The sequence below is a fragment of the Prinia subflava genome, chromosome 17 (genome assembly GCF_021018805.1).
Source record: "Prinia subflava isolate CZ2003 ecotype Zambia chromosome 17, Cam_Psub_1.2, whole genome shotgun sequence".
NCBI classification, from domain to species: Eukaryota; Metazoa; Chordata; class Aves; order Passeriformes; family Cisticolidae; genus Prinia; species Prinia subflava.
This window is the reverse complement of record NC_086263.1, coordinates 224,501-242,378: the sequence shown is the minus strand read 5'-3', so window position 1 is coordinate 242,378 and position 17,878 is coordinate 224,501. Positions and strand designations below refer to the sequence as shown.

Genomic DNA, 17,878 nt, shown 5'->3' with positions numbered 1-17,878 from the left:
GCAGAGCTGTGAGCAAACCATGGACACATACCAGGGAGCAGGCCGAATCACAGCAGCCAGACTCTGCTCAACACCGTGTTGCAAAACTCCTGTGCACACTGACAAGGCCAGGTGAGGCATAGGGGCCCGACACACAACAATCACAGAATTGATCAGATTGGAAGGGACCACAATGGGTTCTTCTGATCCCATATCCCTGCTCAAGCAGGGTCATCCCAGAACACTTGTCATAAAGCTGTGTCCAGATGGTTCTGGAATACCTCCAGCGAGGGAGATTCCACACCCTCTCTAGACAGCCTGTTCAGTGCTCAGTCAGTGCACAATGAAGAAGTTCTTCCTCATATTTGGGTGAAACTTCCTGGGCATCAGTTGCTGCCTTTACCTCTTGTTCTACTGGCTGACACCAGAGAGAAGAGCCTGGTCCATCCTCTTGATACCTACCCTTTGGATATTTAAACACATTAATGGGGTCCCCTCTCAGCCATCTCTTCTTGAGGTTGAACAGGTCCAGCTCCCTCAGCCTTTTCTCATAAGAGAGATTATCCAGACCCTTGAACAATTTAGTAGCACTCTGATAGAACTGCTCCAGGAGCTCCATGTCTCTCTTGTACTGTGGGGCCCAGATGTATGTGTACACAATGCTCCTGGCTTCACCAGGGCTTAGTTGAGGGGCAGGATCATCTCCCTCAACCTGCTGGCAATACTCTTTCTAAGGCCTGGACAACCTTGCTCTTCTTGGCCCTAAGGCACACAGCTGGTCAGGGAGAAATAGCTGTGCACCAGGACACCCAGGCCCTACTCTTCAGCACTGCTGTCCAGCATGTCAGCTCCTAGCCTATACTGGTGACCAGGGCTGTTCCTCAATAGCTGGAAGACCTGCATTTCCCCTTGTTGAATTTCAGAAGGTTCTTCTCTACCCATCTCCCCAAGTTGTTGAGATCCCTCTGAAGGGCTGCACAGCCCTCTGAGGTTATCGGCCAGTCCTCTGAGTTTTCATCGGCAGTGAACTTGGTGAGGAGGCATCTGCTTTTTCATCCAAACATCGATGATCAAGTTATACAACACTGAGCCAAACACACAACCCTGGGGGACACCAGTAGTGACAGGTCTCCAACCTTACTCTGCACTACTGATCACTGAGCCTCTGGGATCTACCACTCAGGCAGTTCTCAGTCCACCCCACCGTCCACTCATCCAACCTACTTCTTGAGTTTGCCTATGAGGATATTGTGAGGGAAAAGTGAGGTGAGCAAAGGAATTTTGCTTGCTTCCCTGAGTATGGACTGCTGCTTGCTTCTCACTTCACAACTGGTGCCTACTCTTTGCTGGGGGATGGATAGATGATCTCCTTTCTATTGGGTGCTCCTGTCTTATGCTCAGCTTGGGAGGCCGGAGAATGGACCCACCAGTCTATGTCCCTCTCTGATTTTCTAATACTTCTCAGCCTTTTTAGTTTGTCTTGTAGCTCTGCTACCAGGCTGGGAAGGTCACCCTCCTGATCATATCTGATGCAGCTGCCCATCACTGGTCAATCCACTGACAGGCTCAGGCATTAGCTAAAGCTGTGAAGCCCGGGTGGCTACATGGGGTTTTTGCATATTTTGGGGGGAATTTCAGTCTGAGTCACTGCTTCTTTTTTTTTTTTTTTTTTTTTTTTTTTTTTTTTTTTTTTTTGAGTTTGAGTTTGAGTTTGAGTTTGAGTTTAGGGGACTGGGTTCCCTGCTGAGTTCTCCGAGCAAGTGTAATGACCAGAAATTAAGCAAGCTGCCTGCGCTGCAGTGCCCTTCATGCTCCATGTCCTGTTCGCTCGCCCGGGCTCCCTGGAGCAGCTTAAATCTCCCGCGCTGCCCCGGTCAATGCTCCCTCGGCGCCTGAGAGGCTGTCGAGCCCGGGCGGGGCTCGGGGTCGCTGCTCAGGTATCCTTGAACTTCGGAAACGCTCTGGAGGGCAGCAGGTTACGAAGTCCTCCCTGAGGTTATTCCGTAGGATAATCTTCCTCCTGTTTTCTGCTTTCCATTGCAATTTCGAGGTAAAACCTTCACAATAAGGTCCCGACTGTAAGGTTGAGGCCCGTTCCCTCTCCGCTACTACAGCCCGTACACCTACCCCACCCGGTGTACTGAATTGAATTAAATGCCCACCCGCTGCTCGCCCCGCTCTTCCTTCAGCCAATAGCTTTGCAGTTTCCTCTGACGGATGAACAGTGTAACCAATGGAAGGCATACAGGATGAACGCCAACGCGGGTGGTTTTAAGCTTCCCTCCCTCTGCGAGGCTGGCCGACCAGGCGGGATTTCGAGCGGGAGAACTGCGTACGATAGGCTGCTCGTCATGATGGGCAGCTAGACGGCCAATAGTCCGGCAAGGCGGGGCAGCTGGCTCTCCCTTCGGCGCAGTTGGAGCGGGGCTGTAGAGTGGAGCTGCTGAGTGCCACCATGTTCCAGGATGTGGAGTCCGAGTCGGCCAAGCCTAGCTCCAGGTGGGGTGGCGGGGCACGGGAAGAGTCGTGCGGCGGCGCGGGTCTTCGGCGGGGCTTTGTTCGAGGGCGGGAAGGTGCAGGCTCCGACTGAGGGCCGTGAGGGGGATGGGTCGGGGATGTAGGCTCTGGCTGAGGAGATAGGGTTCCCCCTCAGGGGCCTCTTCGCTGCGGTGGGCAGAAGCACAGCCACATACGTCGCGTACCGCCGGGTAGAAGCCAGGGCACGGCTGGTGCCTTCGCCGTGCCTCAGTTTACTTGTCCTGCGCCCCGGGGGCTGGGTGGGGTGTGGCCGCACTGCGCTCCCGTCGGTGGTGCCTTGGGCTGAGGCCACGCTTGGGGCACACGGGGAGAGCCCCAGGGCCGGGTGGGGACCCCAGAGCTCCTGCAGGGACTCCGGCGCGGGGAGAAGTGCCTGGGGCCGGGGAGCACCTTCTCCCGCCGTACTTCTACTCACGTGGAGTGAGGGTGAGCTACTCTCTTAGAAGCTGTGAGGGGAGGATTCAGCACAAACGCCTGCAGAAGCAGATGTCGGCTTGCTTTTGCCCTACGGAAGTTAAAGTATATTGCTTTGTTTGGAGGAGGGCAGATCCCTGAATACCGCAGGTTGTGAATGCAGTGAGTAATCCATCTCTGAAGCTGTCGCGTGCGGGAAGGAGGAAGGGTTTCGAAATGGTCTGAGAATGCTTTAAGTTTTCCCGCATTCCAGTCGCTCCAATCTGTGACCTGGTTTTAGAAGACTTTTAAGGGTGCTCTGTCCTTAGTGTAGTCTCTGTTACCATAGTAATTTTGAAACCACGTTTAACGCATCAGTTGGATTTCCGGGCAGACTATTGCAGCGTGTTTGTTAGCAGCGAGCAAAAGTAGCCTTACAGCTTGCTCCCCGTTGCCGTGTCGGGGTGTATTTGTGGTGCCTGAGAGCAGGCTGGAGCCACTCACAGCTCTGCACCAGAGCCCGTGGCAGCACCGCAGGAACTTCCTGTACTGGGTTGGCAGCATGGTCTCTGTGGCGTTTACTATACTGACTCATGGCCTGGGCCATCAAGCGCAAAAGTACCTGGTTTAAAGACACAGCTTATTCTGTTCATTCCCTGAACAAAACTTTATTTAGTGAGAATGCAAATCCTATTGCAGTTCTTGGTATCTAGAAGTTGCTCTAAATAAAACTGATTCCAAATCCCTGCAGCAATCACCGCTAGCTGTGGAAGTGGGGGAAAAAAAGGTCTTCCTTGTGTGTAAATCTTACCTAGAAAATTATGAACAAGTGTTTGCATTTTGAGAACTTCATAATACAGGCGTGTTACTTCTAGAAATAAATTATGCTACGAAGGTTTTAAGTGAAAGCTTTCACTTAATTGTCCACTGAAACGTGTTTCTAGTGATCCTGTTAATGCATGCAGTGGTAGAGCAAGCAACTAGTTTGCTGAATTGAATTAACTGCCTAGTTTTATTTTATTAAACTATAACAATGACACTTTGTACTTTTAAGAAAGTTTTGCTTTTTCGGAATAAAACATGGAACTGCATGTCTAAGAGCTTCTAAAAACAAAGCAGGACAGAGTTGTATCATTCTGCTGTTGTGCGCTATAAAGATGCATTGTAATAACATCCTCTCGGTTTGTCCTGTGTATGAGCAGTTTCACAACTACTGCAAAGAGCTGACAATGGTAAATTTAACCATCTCGGAAATATAATACGTTCCTCTACTCCCACCAGGGCCACTGCAGAGTATTGTGGCGCTTTCAGATCAAGAGCATGGCTGCATAACACAGCTTGCTGTTTGTATGTGAGTGAGCTGTTTAATGAGCCGTGAGTCTCTATTGATCCCACAGCGGGAACACCCCAGGACCTCTGGTCTTGTTTTAGAGCCGGCGGTTCCAAACCTCAACACCTGCTTTCTGCTAGTCTCATATGTAATAACACAGCTCTTATCTACTGTATTAGAACAGTCTGAAAACTGGTAAAACTTCAGTGTTTAACTTTCAGGCAGGATTAAAAAAATATATTATGTAGAGGGCATCTTGAAGTAATGGATAAGCCTTCCATAGGTGCACTGAAAGACTTAATGAAGAAAGGGCATTCAAATTCAAGTGTGTTAGAATGTAGGGAATTAAAAAAAAGATCAGAAGAAGTAATTAAAATTCTGCAAATCTGCCAGAAGAGAACAAAGCAATTAGTAGGGCTTTTAAACTTGCAGAATAGGGCTCTTGATTTAGCTGTTTTAGAGGAGTTCACCAACTTCTGGTCTGCTGAAGGGGAGGGGGAGTAAGGCAGATGTAGATTTTATAGAAGACAAAGGGCTATTTTTTCACAGTGTGAAAGAATAAAACACCTTCCCAAAGGAAGAAAGACCCAACATATCTCGGTACAAGAAACAAAAATGTTTCTATATAAACTGGCATAATAATGATGTAAACTAAAATGGCTATAAAGTATACACTGAAGTTACTATACAGTATATGTTAAATTTCTGTGTACTCTGTTAAAGCAGCTCATCTTGGCTTGCTGAGTTTAGCGTGCTGTTTACTTTTGGTATGATTTACAGGTGAAATCTGATTCTCTTACATGGTGTGGGAGACCTGCATGTCTCACTGCTCTAGAACTGAGTACGTGGTAGTACAGGGAGGCCAGCAGTGCTCTAGAGGCTACACAGCACAAAATAGCTTTGTATTCTCCCACATATTTGGTTGGAGGGAATGAATGCCCTGTCCTCTTTGTTGGCATCAGCTGACAGACTTTGTTGCTGTATTTCAAGGTTATTTTTGGTAAGTCCTGTGAATGACTTAGTTATCTGACTTTGTATTAGTTCAGATTTTATTAATCTGGTGTTGCTGCCATTCGAAAGTTTATGTAATGCTTGGAAGGTTCCCAGCATTTCAAAGCTCTTGAAACTGAGGTGGTAAATCCACTTTGTATATGTAGGGTCAAGACATTATTTTGCATGATGCTGGCAGAAAAAGTACTTTTGCTGATTTCAACCTTGTAAGCACCACCAGTGATGCCTCTAGTTAATTTATTCAACAGTAGGATTTTCTTAGTGTGGATACTAAGCTGAAAATAAGAGGATAGTAGAAGATTAATCAGTGTTGGATTCATTTTGATGAAGTTTCCTTACTGAATTATCAAGACTTTTAATCTTAAAATGGATTTTCTCTAGAATTTTCTTCTGCAATAGCTCTTAAAACCCACTGCAGGAACGAGGAGTAATTTGATTCTTATGACTGGCTATTTTTCTTAAACCAAAAAAATTCTGAATGTAGTTATTTTATTAGTCCCTTCTATGCTTGTAGGCATGTGTTAAGCAAACAGTGTGGTAAATTGAATGAATCTGGGGTGTAAGAGACTCCAGCTGTATAAACAGCTTTTTCCTTCCTTTCAGTCTCTTTGCTGGTATACTTAGTGTAGTTGGAATGCAAGAAAGACTAAATGGAGTTTAAAAATAGCTGAAAAGAACAGACAAATTCAAAAATCATTTAAATTATGTGAGAGGACTCCATTTTAACGGAGACCCCCTTCCCAAACTACTTTTTTGTAGAGTTCCCTTTTCACTCAGTCTCCCCACTTTAAATACTTGAACTGCCTCATGGTTTCTGGACCATTTTAATGATTGAAATACATAATTTACCTATACATTGTCTGCTTTAATAGTGGGTTTAAGTCTTCTAAAATACAGGGAGAGCACAGAGGCTAGTTGGATCTGTAGTCTGTTGAACACTAAATTGTAAATAAATAATCTTTGTATGCTCTAACTTGTGCTTTGGACAAGGAGTTATTTTGTCTGCTGAAATTCTCGGTACTCCTTAAGCTAAAAGGATTTATTAAATCCACAATCATACTAAGGATTAAAATATTGAAATTAGCCAGCAAAGACAGTCTCTCTGATGCTAATACTGTCTACATAAACTATTCCCAGACTATCAGGATTGCATGAGAGAGACGGGACTACTGAGAGACGTATTAAAGCATGATTTATTGCTCTTATCTTTTACAGTCTCATGAAGGGTGAGAACATCTTCATGGCATAAGCCAGTAGTCACAAGAACTCTAGTTACAATGGCTTTTAAAGACTTACTAGCCAATGAACTACTGCACAAAGAATGTTTGTCTTTAAGCCAATAGTTAATTATTTTGTTTTATGTGTTTTTGCCGTAGTGTGGACTTTCTTAACCAATCATATAATTACACACAAACTTACAGAACTACACCTTAAAACTTCTTATTACCTTTATTACTACTTCCATATCTTAACCTTTAAACCCTAAACCTTTCTATTACATCGTTTAACGTGTTTCTACTTAAACTACAAATCCACATTCTTGCTTCTAGTCTCTAAATCTGGAAGCCTTTTCCAAGATCTCAGATCAAACCCTGTATTCATTTCTAAGTCTGGGCCTGTAGGTGCAAGGTTTTGAGAATTTTCTGTGCCTTGATTTTCCACACCAGACTAAAAGAGGAACTTTTTTCTCCTTCCCAAAAGGCCTAAAACTGCTTTCTGGATCTTGAGATCTGAAGTGCACACAAAGCCCATTTTCTGACAGAGCAGCCAAATATCTCTACTTTTGTGAAATTAAATCTTAAACTGGAGTAGATCTTGGCACCAAGAGGAACCTTATTTTATGCTTGGCATAGCTCACCTGTAATGATGTGCTAGGGAGAGGAGGGGTTGTAATAATTCACTGACATTTGAATTGTGTTCAGGTGGGGTGGGATCAAGATCTTGCCGTTTGTAACTGTTCTCTTGGTTTAATAGCAAAGGTTACTTTAGGTTCCAGATCAAGGGTTCAGATTAGAAGTAGTATAATTGAGAAACTACCTTTGTTCAGCTGCTAAGACTGTGGGTAATTGGTAGATGTAAAATTTATTTTTGATACAGAATCCCAGAATAGTTAAGGCTGGAAAAGCCCTCTGAGATCATAGAGTGCAACCTTTGACTGCTTGTCAGCTAGACCCGAGCATTAAGTGCTACATTCTGTCATTTCATGAACACCTACGGGGATGGTGATTACCACTGCCCCAGGCAGCCCATTCCAATGTTTAACAACCCTTCCTGTGAAGAAATTCCTCCTGATGTCCAGTCTGCCCTCCCCTGGCACAACTTGAGGCTGTTTCCCCTTGTCCTGTCCCGGTTCCCTGGGAGCAGAGCCCAACCCCCCCTGGCTGCCCCCTCCTGTCAGAGAGTTGTGGAGAGCCAGAAGGTCCCCACTGAGCCTCCTTTTCTCCAGGCTGGGCCTCCTCCAGCTCCTTCAGCTGCTCCTCATTCAGGCTTGCTCTCCAGAGCCTTCCCCAACTCCATTCTCTTCTATGGATATGCTCCAGCCACTTAAGATCTCTCTTGTCTGAAGAGGGGCCCAAAACTGCCCCTATGATTTCAGATGCCTCACCAGTGCCCAGAGGTCCTGGTGGCCACATTGGTCCTGGTACAGGCCAGGATGTCTGTCACTGAAGTGCCAGTGAGACCCTGCTATCTCAAAACTCCGGCCCTAGTGCCAGGAGTACCACTCTCAGAATGCCAGCAGTCCGAGAGATGGTGCAGAACAGGCTGTCTCTGCGGCAGTGGTCTTTATACTGACAAGGCTCAGAACGAGGAATTAGAGAAGACTCTCTCAGATGTTTATTCTTCAAAGATGGTAAGCAAGAGAGAGGGATCCCTGCGTGCTTAACATTTAAACCAGGGGGCAGAGGGGTGGGGCTGGTAGGTGATTGGCCCCAAGTTAATACAGGGCAAGGTCAGGAAAGGGGGATAAAGAACAGGGGAGGGGAAGATCTGGGGCAAACCAGACACCGGGCACTGAGGAGATAACAGGAGTAAACTATAACTTATCAAAAGCCCACCACCACATTGGCCTTCTTGCCTACCTGGGCACACTCAGCTGATGTTCAGCCACTGTCAGCCAGCACCCCCAGGTGCTTTATTTTTTCTGAACTTCTTTCCAGTCATATTTAGGTATTAATCTCTTTCCTGTGCTTTTTCTGTTAATTTTCTAATTAATTCCACTGATTCTACTCCCAAATGTAGTTAGATTCCTTTTTGGGGCAGGACCTGTAGTCTGTTGAACAAGACATAGACATTAACTGTGGAAATACTACTGAAGGACAAGCATGACTTTTGGTAAGTTTTCAAGAAGTCAGATGATTTCTGTTGTAAGCTCCAATTTTTCTGCAGATCCATTTGATATCCTCTGGTGCAAAGCTTTAGTTTTAATGGATTTGTAGCTTGACCGCTGCAATTAGCTTTTTTGTATCCTGTCTCTCCATTTTAAACTACAGTAGCTATTATGATAACTGATGGTTGAGATGAGCAAATTTTTTGTAGTTATGAAATGTCTGCCTTTATTTAAAAGTTAATGGGTTTGAATTGTGTCGCAGATTCAAAGTTGGCATGTGTAGTTTAGCAGTAAGTCTGAATCAGTAATGGTTATTTTTAAAATCCTGACCATCATGTGGCTTCTCGTAATCTCTGTTGTTTCTGGAACACCACAGATAGTGTAGCCATTTGTGTAGATGGCAGTGTTAGGATCATTCCATGTAATCATGGATACCCTAATGATCAAGTTGACTGACCAGGAGGTTGGCAATATTTGTGCTGAACCTAAGAATATTAAAACAGCTCTTGAAAAGTAGATACTTCATGGCTACAGCAGAATTGCCTAAAGTAAATTAAAATGAGGGTAGTTACATACAAAGAGAGAATGGGGAGGGAACATCAAATATGTTGAATGCTATAAATGTTAAATGAACTTTTTTATCTTGTTTCTCATTCTGTGATACAGGGTATTGAAGCCCCCAGGGGGAGATTCTAGTAATCTCTTTGGTAGTGCAGAAGAAGTGTCTTCTTCAACCAGGCCACACCGGATGGCATCCAATATCTTTGGAGCATCAGAACAACCTCAGAACATTCCAAAAAGAACAAACCCTCCAGGTAAAAGCTGCCCCCTCTTTGTGTGTGACTGGGCTCTGAATTGCAGCATAGAATGGATTTGTGTTCCTAAACTGGAACACTGGGATCTGGTTTTTGATGTTGCATTTTTATATACTGAGTAGTTGGAACAACAAATCTCTTCAGACCTCTGAATATATGAATATCTCAGTGAGCTGCATGTTCACAGATGTTTTACACATCATTCAAGTCTTAATTCTTTCCAAACTGAGGTTCTAAGAAATAATGAAAGGAAACCACTTCTATTGTAGAGCTGTATCAGCAGTTAGCTCAATTTGAGATCCATAGGTGAATTGTAACAAAGGATTTCAACTAGGCAAGTATGACAAAGTCCCTAGCTATCAGGGTTGTAGAAGCCCTTGGATTTTACATATATATATACAGAGAGAGAGATTTCTTTTTTTAATATTGTCTGATAAAACTAATCTAGAAAAAAGTCTTAATAACTGCCTTGCAGGAGGAAAAGAAAGTGGCATTTTTGAGGACTCCAGTTCTGCTCAGCCTCGTCCACGCATGAATCCACCTGGTGGGAAAACAAGCGATATCTTTGGGTCTCCTGTATCTCCCAGCATTGTGCGAGCACACCCAAACAAACCCAAGGTATTTGTACTTCTGTTGCTGTCAGATCAAGAAGCCAGCAGCTCTAGGGTCCTGTTGTGCTCTGTCATGTGCCTGTGCACTCCCTAAGAACAGAACTGAATGTGCATGGAGTGACTTTGAGTTAGATGGTTATTCCCAAAGTCTCTTTGATATCTTGTTATTTTGGGTGTATCAGACCTCTGCAGTTTATTGTAAAAGTATTAATTAGACTGCAGATGTGCATTCAAAAAAAGAAGGAAAAAAAGAGAGGAAAAAGCCTTTGATCTTTCTTGTAAGTGAGGTACAGCTGGAGCGCTTGACAGAGCCAAGAGGCATTTAAACTAGATAAGGAGGAGATATTTCTTCTTATTCTGCAGTTTGGCAGATGTGATTTTGATGCAGACTTGGGAAGTTGGTGAGCTGTAGTCAGAAACTCCAGTAAGCTACAGTCATAAACCTTTGTGAGGCCTGGCTGTGTACTTCACCTCTCTTAAATACAGGTATCTATAGTCACCTTGAAAGCACTTCAACAAATTAGGCTTAAGTGATCAACAGTGAAAAAGTGAACTTGGGATCAGTGGTGTCATGCCCAGCAGGTACTTGATTTGTACAAGATAGACAAAGATGTCTCTTAGCATACATTAGTATATGTCTCATAGTTACAGTTGTTACACATAGGTTATACAGTTGAGTTTTGATCTTAAAAGCTGGTATGTGTAATAGTAGTTGCTTGTAGTTATGACCACACCTGGGTTTGGAAAAAGCAGGATACATTACCAGTTACTGTATTTAAGTGCCTTATATGCACATTTAGGACCTGCTCCCTTAGTCTAAGTAAATACTAATAAGTGAAGTAACTATTATGGTGATAATGTTTCCAGCATGTCACACAGCATGAAAATTCAATATTCTATGAAACTGATGTGTTTTAGGAATGGTGTTCCCCAGTTTAGTGTTCCCATGGAAAACACTCCAAAACATGCACCACTCACACTCCCCTCCACCTTCCTGTGGCTGGGGAGAGAAATTGGAGCTAAAAGATAAAAATCATGGGTTGAGATAAAAACAATTTACTGGAAATAGCAGTGAGATAAGAAAAGAACAGTAACAGCAACAAAATTAATAATGGAGTGTGCAAGAAGGATGAACAGTTCTCATACTACCCCAACTGCTCAGCCACCAGCGGCCCTCTCCACGCCTGGCACGTGATGTGGTATAGAATAAGCTCCAGGTCTTGGCCATGACCTCTCTGGCTACTGCAAAAATTAATCCCGTACTGGCTGAAACCAGGACAGAAATTGTCATTTTGCTGAAAACAGTCTAATTTTTCCTGGAAGCTTAGGAAGAAAGGATCTGTCCAGTTTAACTTCCTTGCCTTTGTTTTTTTTTCCCTCTTAAATTTAAGGTGTTGGTACAGTGGTTTATTTTTATGCATGTCTGAATAATATCTGGGGCCATATGAAAGGACGAGGAGGAAAAATAAGATCAGTAGCTAGGTTTTGGCAGGAGTAGTGCTGTTAGTGTAGAAGGTTGGCTTTGTTTCTCTGTCCCTTTTATTGGGATGGTTGCTCTTTTTAGTTGCGTTTTAGAAATGTAGCTTTAATTCCATTGAATTCCTGACTAAATGGAGGACAGCATTGTGGAAATTCTTATGTCATTAATTAGAGCATTGGAATTGCGGGAGATACTGAGATAGAAAGAAGCATATTTAAAAAAAGCACTGCAAGTTGAGTTTTGTGGGTAGGAAAACACACTTCTCTGAAGTGTGACTGTGTATTTCCAACAGTCAATTCAGATTGTTGGGGAAATGGTCTTAAGATGTTTTGATTATTACCTGACTGTTAGGAAACTTGCTGAAGACAGGAATTGCTGCATACAAATAGGGTCTTCGGGGGCTGCTTGTATTATAGTTGTGTGTACCAAGTTCTCCTGCATGATAGCAGGTGCTTGACAGGAATAGTAATTATTGACCTTAAAATCAATTAATCCTTAAGGTTGAAGAAGACCTCTAAATTTGAGTCTGGCAGTTAACCCACCACTGCTTCGCTTACCATTTTGATGATCTAATGTAGCCTCTTCATCCATGTTTCAATGAATTGTCTTAGATGTGCACCTTGCCATAAAATAATAGATGTGTGCCCCTGCTTTTGAGGTTCTGTAGAAGTGGAGGGGATGAAGGGCTGCATACAGCTTGCTTTTATGTGATCAGTGATCTCTAAACTTAGAAATTAAGCAAAACTTCCAGAAGGATTTTGTGACAGACTTGCTGTTTGAGAACAAGAATACACTAAGATAGTTTTTGATTTCTTTGCAGGATCACATTGTCTTGAAAGAAGAGGAAATACCAAAGAAGCTAGAAGGTCAGCAAGAGAAATTATTTTCCTTGTTCTCTTTGGGAAGATAAGCTATGAGGAAGTTTCTTGTGCTTCTGCTTAAATGCTTGCCTTAGTCTCATGTTTTTAGGATAACATGACCGGAAAGTCTAGGCATAAATCTAATCGCTTGTCTTAGGGAAATGGTTCTCTTCCTTTTTATTGAGGAAAACACAGACATGAGTCATGATATTCTGTGTCTGTGTGTTTAGACTTTGCTTGATACCATGTGTGTATATACAGATATATATGGAATCTGTATATGGCATAACATCAGATTACCTCTTCCTCTCTTGCCATCTCAAATGGCTAATTTTGGCCTTCTGTAGTTGTAAATAATAAACAATTGACTGACAAAATGTATTATTGCTCAGCAAGTTGTTAAAGAATGATGGGAACCCTGCTTTCAAATTTAGTATAAAAGGATTGGTTCGTACATTGTATCTCCTAATTGCCTGCAACTGCTAAAAATAATTCTGAAGGTGTATTGCTCAGTCTTCATATCCTAGTTAGAAAGATTGCTGAAGGAAGAGAGGAATTGTTGTGAAAAGTTAAGTTCTTTTCTTAGCACATGTTTCCTTCAGGAAAAATGAACAGGTAATGAGAAACTGGTGTGTGTGGATGGGAGATGTGGGAAATAATGCAGCCGACAGAAGATAAGTGCACTTTGTGCACTACAGAATAGTGAGTGATCTGATGATCCAATCTGTTTTCTTTAATGCAGCTACAGAAAATATCAAACCACATCTGGAAGATGGAGGCGAGAAAAAAACTCTGGGCAAAGAGGAGCGATGCAAGGAGCCAGAAGCCAAGATAGACAATCACGAACCCCGACTAGGGCCAAGGCCACGCTCGCACAACAAAGTCCTCAATCCGCCAGGGGGAAAATCCAGCATTGCATTCTATTAGGGTCATCATGTCACTGTCACTAATGGAGAAACTCTTGCCTGTGCTGGCGAGGTCAGTTTATACACTATTGCTTGTGAATAGATTCTTAGGCAGATGGATGAGGGTTATGTTAGAGTGCGTAGGAAGGATAACCTGGTGATTTGGGGAAGAAGGGCTGGGGAGGGAATGGATGCCTTGTGGAAGATGTGAGTATTGGCCTGCCTAGGTGGATGGCAGAGCCAGACATTAGTGTAACTTTGTGAATAATTAGTGCTACTTAGTGGTGAGTTCCTCAGACTGTTAGATTCTTAGCTGGCTTGTGGCTCAGGATGCTATTGTGGAATCAGGCTTATCCATACAGTCAATATGTCAAACATTGTGAATGGGAAGGGTCCTGGAGATCACACGTGAAGATTCTGAAGTACAGCAGGTAGGCTGGGTTTTCCCCTGGGCAATGGGATGCAGCTTCACATTGTGAGCTGACTTGCTGTCATGTTAATGCAAATATGTTCCACTGGAGCAAGTAGTGTTGCCATGGTTAAGAGTATCTTTGGTCATTGCTTCTTTTTCTCCTATCTTGCTTGCAGCACATGATTGCTGATACAAGGAGAAAATATGGTGAAAGTTTCTTTTATACTCATAAACCATCATATGTTTGTAAAGACTGTGGGTCTTCCCCTCCCCAGGTAGTCAGGTCTTTTGGATGCCTGTAGTAATTTGCTGATTACTGTAACTAGCTCTTCACATGTGGCAGTCCAACATGCTGTTTCATGTAGGTGCTTCTAGTTGAGTGCTTTTATGTTTTCTGGTAAAGATGTGGGTGCAAACAATATGGTTTTATGGTACTCTTTGAACAGAGGCAACTTGAGAATATGCTGAGGTATCAGCCAGGTCACTCTGACCCAGCCTGTGTAGAAAGGGCTTAGCTTCAACACAGGTTTCCACTTGGCTTTATGTGGAAACCAGGACTGTTCTCCTGTCCCCACCACAGTGAATTTCCTGTTGGTTTCACTTGTGCTGAGTCTCTTAGTGAATTCATCTGTCTTTCATCAGCCTTACCTCTGTCTTTGACTGTCTCAGATTTTTGTTGGTAAGATTGGAAGAATTATGTGAGTTCTCCCCAACCAAGAGCTGTAGTTGATTTTGTTGAAGATTACCTTAATTGGAAAAACAAAGCCCGCACAAACAGAAGGTTTGTATTACCAAAATCTGTTGTAAATCACGTTTGGAAGATGTGCATGTTTTGCACAGATGTTTTGGGAGGAGGGTTTGTTCTCTGAATGGATTTTATGATCGTATCCAGAGCTTTGATATATGAATGTTAACTCTAGGTGTTTACTGTTAAATATATTGAATATATAAACCTTTAAAGTATGACATATCAAAACAGGAATTGTTCAGGTACACCAAAGAACAAGTGGCCTTACTGTGTATATCCATTGCTGTTGTAGCCCACATTCCCTGGGAACAGCTACCATTGAGATGGGATGCTGGGCCAGGTTCTAAATCTCTCTGTGATTGTAATGCTTCCTAGGCCGTGCAGTTCCCTTGTGTCAGCAGTGGTGGGTGACTGCTTTAAGACTCAGTTGCCTTTTCAAATCGTGAAACAGATGGGGCAGTGCTAGAATAGAAACAGCCTTTGAAAGTAGGGATTTAAATGCCTTTGTACTTTTCAGATTGGTTTGGAGCTGCCTGTTAATTTTTCCCCCAGGAGAACAAGGCAGTAGTTCAAACTGCAATCCTGGAATGAACTTATGTTACTTCCAAACATGTATTTTGTAGCAGCTCTTCCTGAGTCTGTGCTCTCCAGCCTCTGGCTGAGTCTCAGACACATTAGCCATTTCAGTTCCTTGTTCCAGTACTTGAAGAAAGCTGTCATGTAGAAAAGTCAACCAGAGGCAGCTTCCTACTTTGTAGGTTCTGGTGTAGCTGGTGCTATCTGCAACACCAAGCATTTGGCATCTTTTAGTACCTGATGTGCATTGGCTTCAGTGCCTGTCTTTTAAAGAGCAACTTAAACTAGGCCTTAAATTAGTTGAACTATATTCATTTTCTTGGATTTCTTTCTTTGGAATCTAAACAATGTTTTCAACTCTTCAATTAAGATTCATCTAAGCATTTCTCTGGGACAGAAGGGGATTGAAAATCAAATGACAGAACATGCCGTTATGAATAAACCTCTGTGTTTTGTTACTTCATTGTGTGCTGTAGATGCCTGCTTTTATAAATTGGTCAGTACTCTATTTCTCCATAGATACACTGGTGAATTTTATGGTCTGAAAAACTGCACATATGTTTTCAGGTCTTCTGTACGTGAGAACTGTGCTCAGGAGTTGTGACATCCTGCCCAAGGCTGCCTGTGAGATAAACACCTCTTATCCTTGAGGAGGGGGTAGGACAGTAGCAAGAGCTCAGCTTAATGCCTTTTTGTGGGCAACCTTCCACGATGCTCTGTACCACACTGGGATTCTGTTATGTTCTTCAGCAGTATTGTAAATAGAATTAAATATTAAAATATTCAAAGGCTATTTGTAGGAAAACATAGTCATTCCCCTTAAGGAGGGGGATATCCTTTATATGGAGAAGTCATACCCTCACTTGTGTGTTTCTAGTGAGTGCGTAAAACGTGCCAGACTGTCTTAGCTGACAGAGGAGAGAACTGCAGCTACTGATATTGCAGTTCTGGGTGAGCTGCACACAGTGGCCTCTCAGCCAGAATGGCGTGTATCTGCAGCATTCATCCCTGAACTTCTAGGCTGTGATGCTCTCAGAGCTTCTCAGCCAGCCCTCACTCCTACAGTGACTTCTGTGTTTGGTCATTTACAGTTTGGAACTCTCCTCTGAAGCATATACAGTTTGGGTGGGATCTGCGTAGTGTGGGAATGTGGCAATGTCCTTGACAGATAGCACAATAGCAATGAAGGACTGTCTTTCCTTTGAGCTGCAGCCAACAGTAGACTGCAGTATAGCTCCACTTTGCAACTGTGTGTGTTACCTCATTGCTTTCCCCAAAACTGCCAATTTGTAGCTAAACACTTGGGATAGAATGTTATCTGAGTTGCTGTTTCAGTCTGGGAAGAAAAATTATAGTAAGCTTAGCCTAGGAAGTGGTTAAAGGACTTGCGTGCCTTCATGAGTCATGTGTGGTTCTAGGCATATCTGCTGCTTAGTCCCTAAACATGTCATCGTGTCTGTCCTGTACGACACCTCACGGCTCTACTGAGCAGCTCAGCTGCAGTGTGTCATCCCTCCTGATCCCCATGTGTGCCAATTTAATGCATATTTTTCTCTGTGAAGACTGCTGGCTACTATGGAAAGCCTTTTAAGCAAGCACTGTCTGATACTGTCCATCTGTTGCATCACTGCATCAAACCCTGCACTCTCAGTAAGGAAGATTAATGTCCTCTCTGTTGGTGTTTTAAGCAGCATTACTGTGAGGCTTTTGAATGATTTATACAGGCTAATCAGACTTGGACTATGCAAAGTACATTCTTGGAGCTTCTCTAGTGAGAGAAGATACATAAAGTAGTGATGTTTGGATACAATTATTTAAGCACTAAATGAATAACTGCTGTAGTATATTCTCTGGAAGGCTGTTCAGAGTTGCTTATGTACAACATGATCACACTGGATGTCCAAGTATTGTGGCTACCTGATATATGGGTGATTGTATGGTGGAGCTGGCCACCCAGTGATTTGTCCAAGCCCCTGATATGTCTCTTGTTGAATTTCAGCTTGAAGCTCTGCTGAAACTGTGTATTGCTTCCCTTTGGAAAAGGTGATGGATTAAATGTCATTGAGGCTGGAATTTTCCATTGTTTCTTAAGGAGCAAAGACGGGTCACAGCATCCTGCCTGGGGGGAGACTTGGTCACATGTAAGCTGTTTCTGTCGTTACTGGTTATCAGCTCTACAAGAAGTGGACTGGGTAACAATTCATTGCTGGCCAAAAACTGATGCCCACAAGTCTCCCAGCAGGCTAAGTTGGCTGCCTAGGCTGTGGCCAGTTGCCACTCCTCCCTTTGAATGTAGTTGGTGAGCAGGAGGAGGCAGATTTAAATTATTGGGCTAAATTAGCAGCCCTGATTATTTTTCAAGTTTTATCTTTCTTCTGGGAATGAAGACATTCTCATCTTGAATTTGCTTTCCACTTCTTTCAAATTCCTTATATTGCTAACAGGACAACTTCTTGTTCCTGAATGAGGTCAAAATACTCCCCATAGCCAGCAAGAATGTAGGAATTTGCTTTACTCATCAGCCTCCCTAGGTCCAGCTGCCTTCTAATTGTGGTGTCTTACCCACTGCTTTCTTCCTCCCTCCTACACGTACAGATATTTGAAATAGTAGCTGTGTTGCCTCTGGCTTCTCCATGACCCCTCCTCTGCTGCTGCTTGGGTGTATGCTATGTGCCACTTAAGCTAAAACCACAGACTGCACTGTGTCCAGGTGTATCAGAAGCACAGGGGCCTGTTGTAGTAACAGCAACTTAACATTATGCCAGGTTCTTCATAAAGATAATTGCTTTTTCTCCACTGTCTCCTCCCACAGATTTACATAAATGTGTGCTCTACTGTGTCAGCGTTCAACATTCCAGCTTCTGGGAGCATGCACTTGGGCATGAAGGGCAA

At 43.4% G+C, this 17,878-nt stretch overlaps 1 protein-coding gene across 1 annotated transcript; it reads left to right on the top strand.

Moving 5' to 3' along the window:
• Positions 1–2,324: 2,324 nt before the first annotated feature.
• On the top strand, positions 2,325–15,449 carry JPT2 (Jupiter microtubule associated homolog 2). Its single transcript, XM_063414852.1, has 5 exons — positions 2,325–2,478; positions 9,246–9,394; positions 9,870–10,012; positions 12,306–12,351; positions 13,088–15,449. The coding sequence occupies exons 1-5, from the start codon at positions 2,435–2,437 to the stop codon at positions 13,270–13,272; spliced, it is 567 nt and encodes a 188-aa protein (XP_063270922.1). The 5' UTR covers positions 2,325–2,434; the 3' UTR covers positions 13,273–15,449.
• Positions 15,450–17,878: the final 2,429 nt, after the last annotated feature.

What these genes read in the sequence shown, in the direction of transcription:
- JPT2 (XM_063414852.1), top strand. Translation starts at nt 2,435, where the DNA reads ATGTTCCAGGATGTGGAGTCCGAGTCGGCCAAGCCTAGCTCCAG. An exon ending in TCGGCCAAGCCTAGCTCCAG is followed by an intron (nt 2,479 to 9,245) that starts GTGGGGTGGCGG and finishes TCTGTGATACAG; the next exon opens with GGTATTGAAGCCCCCAGGGG. An exon ending in AAAAAGAACAAACCCTCCAG is followed by an intron (nt 9,395 to 9,869) that starts GTAAAAGCTGCC and finishes ACTGCCTTGCAG; the next exon opens with GAGGAAAAGAAAGTGGCATT.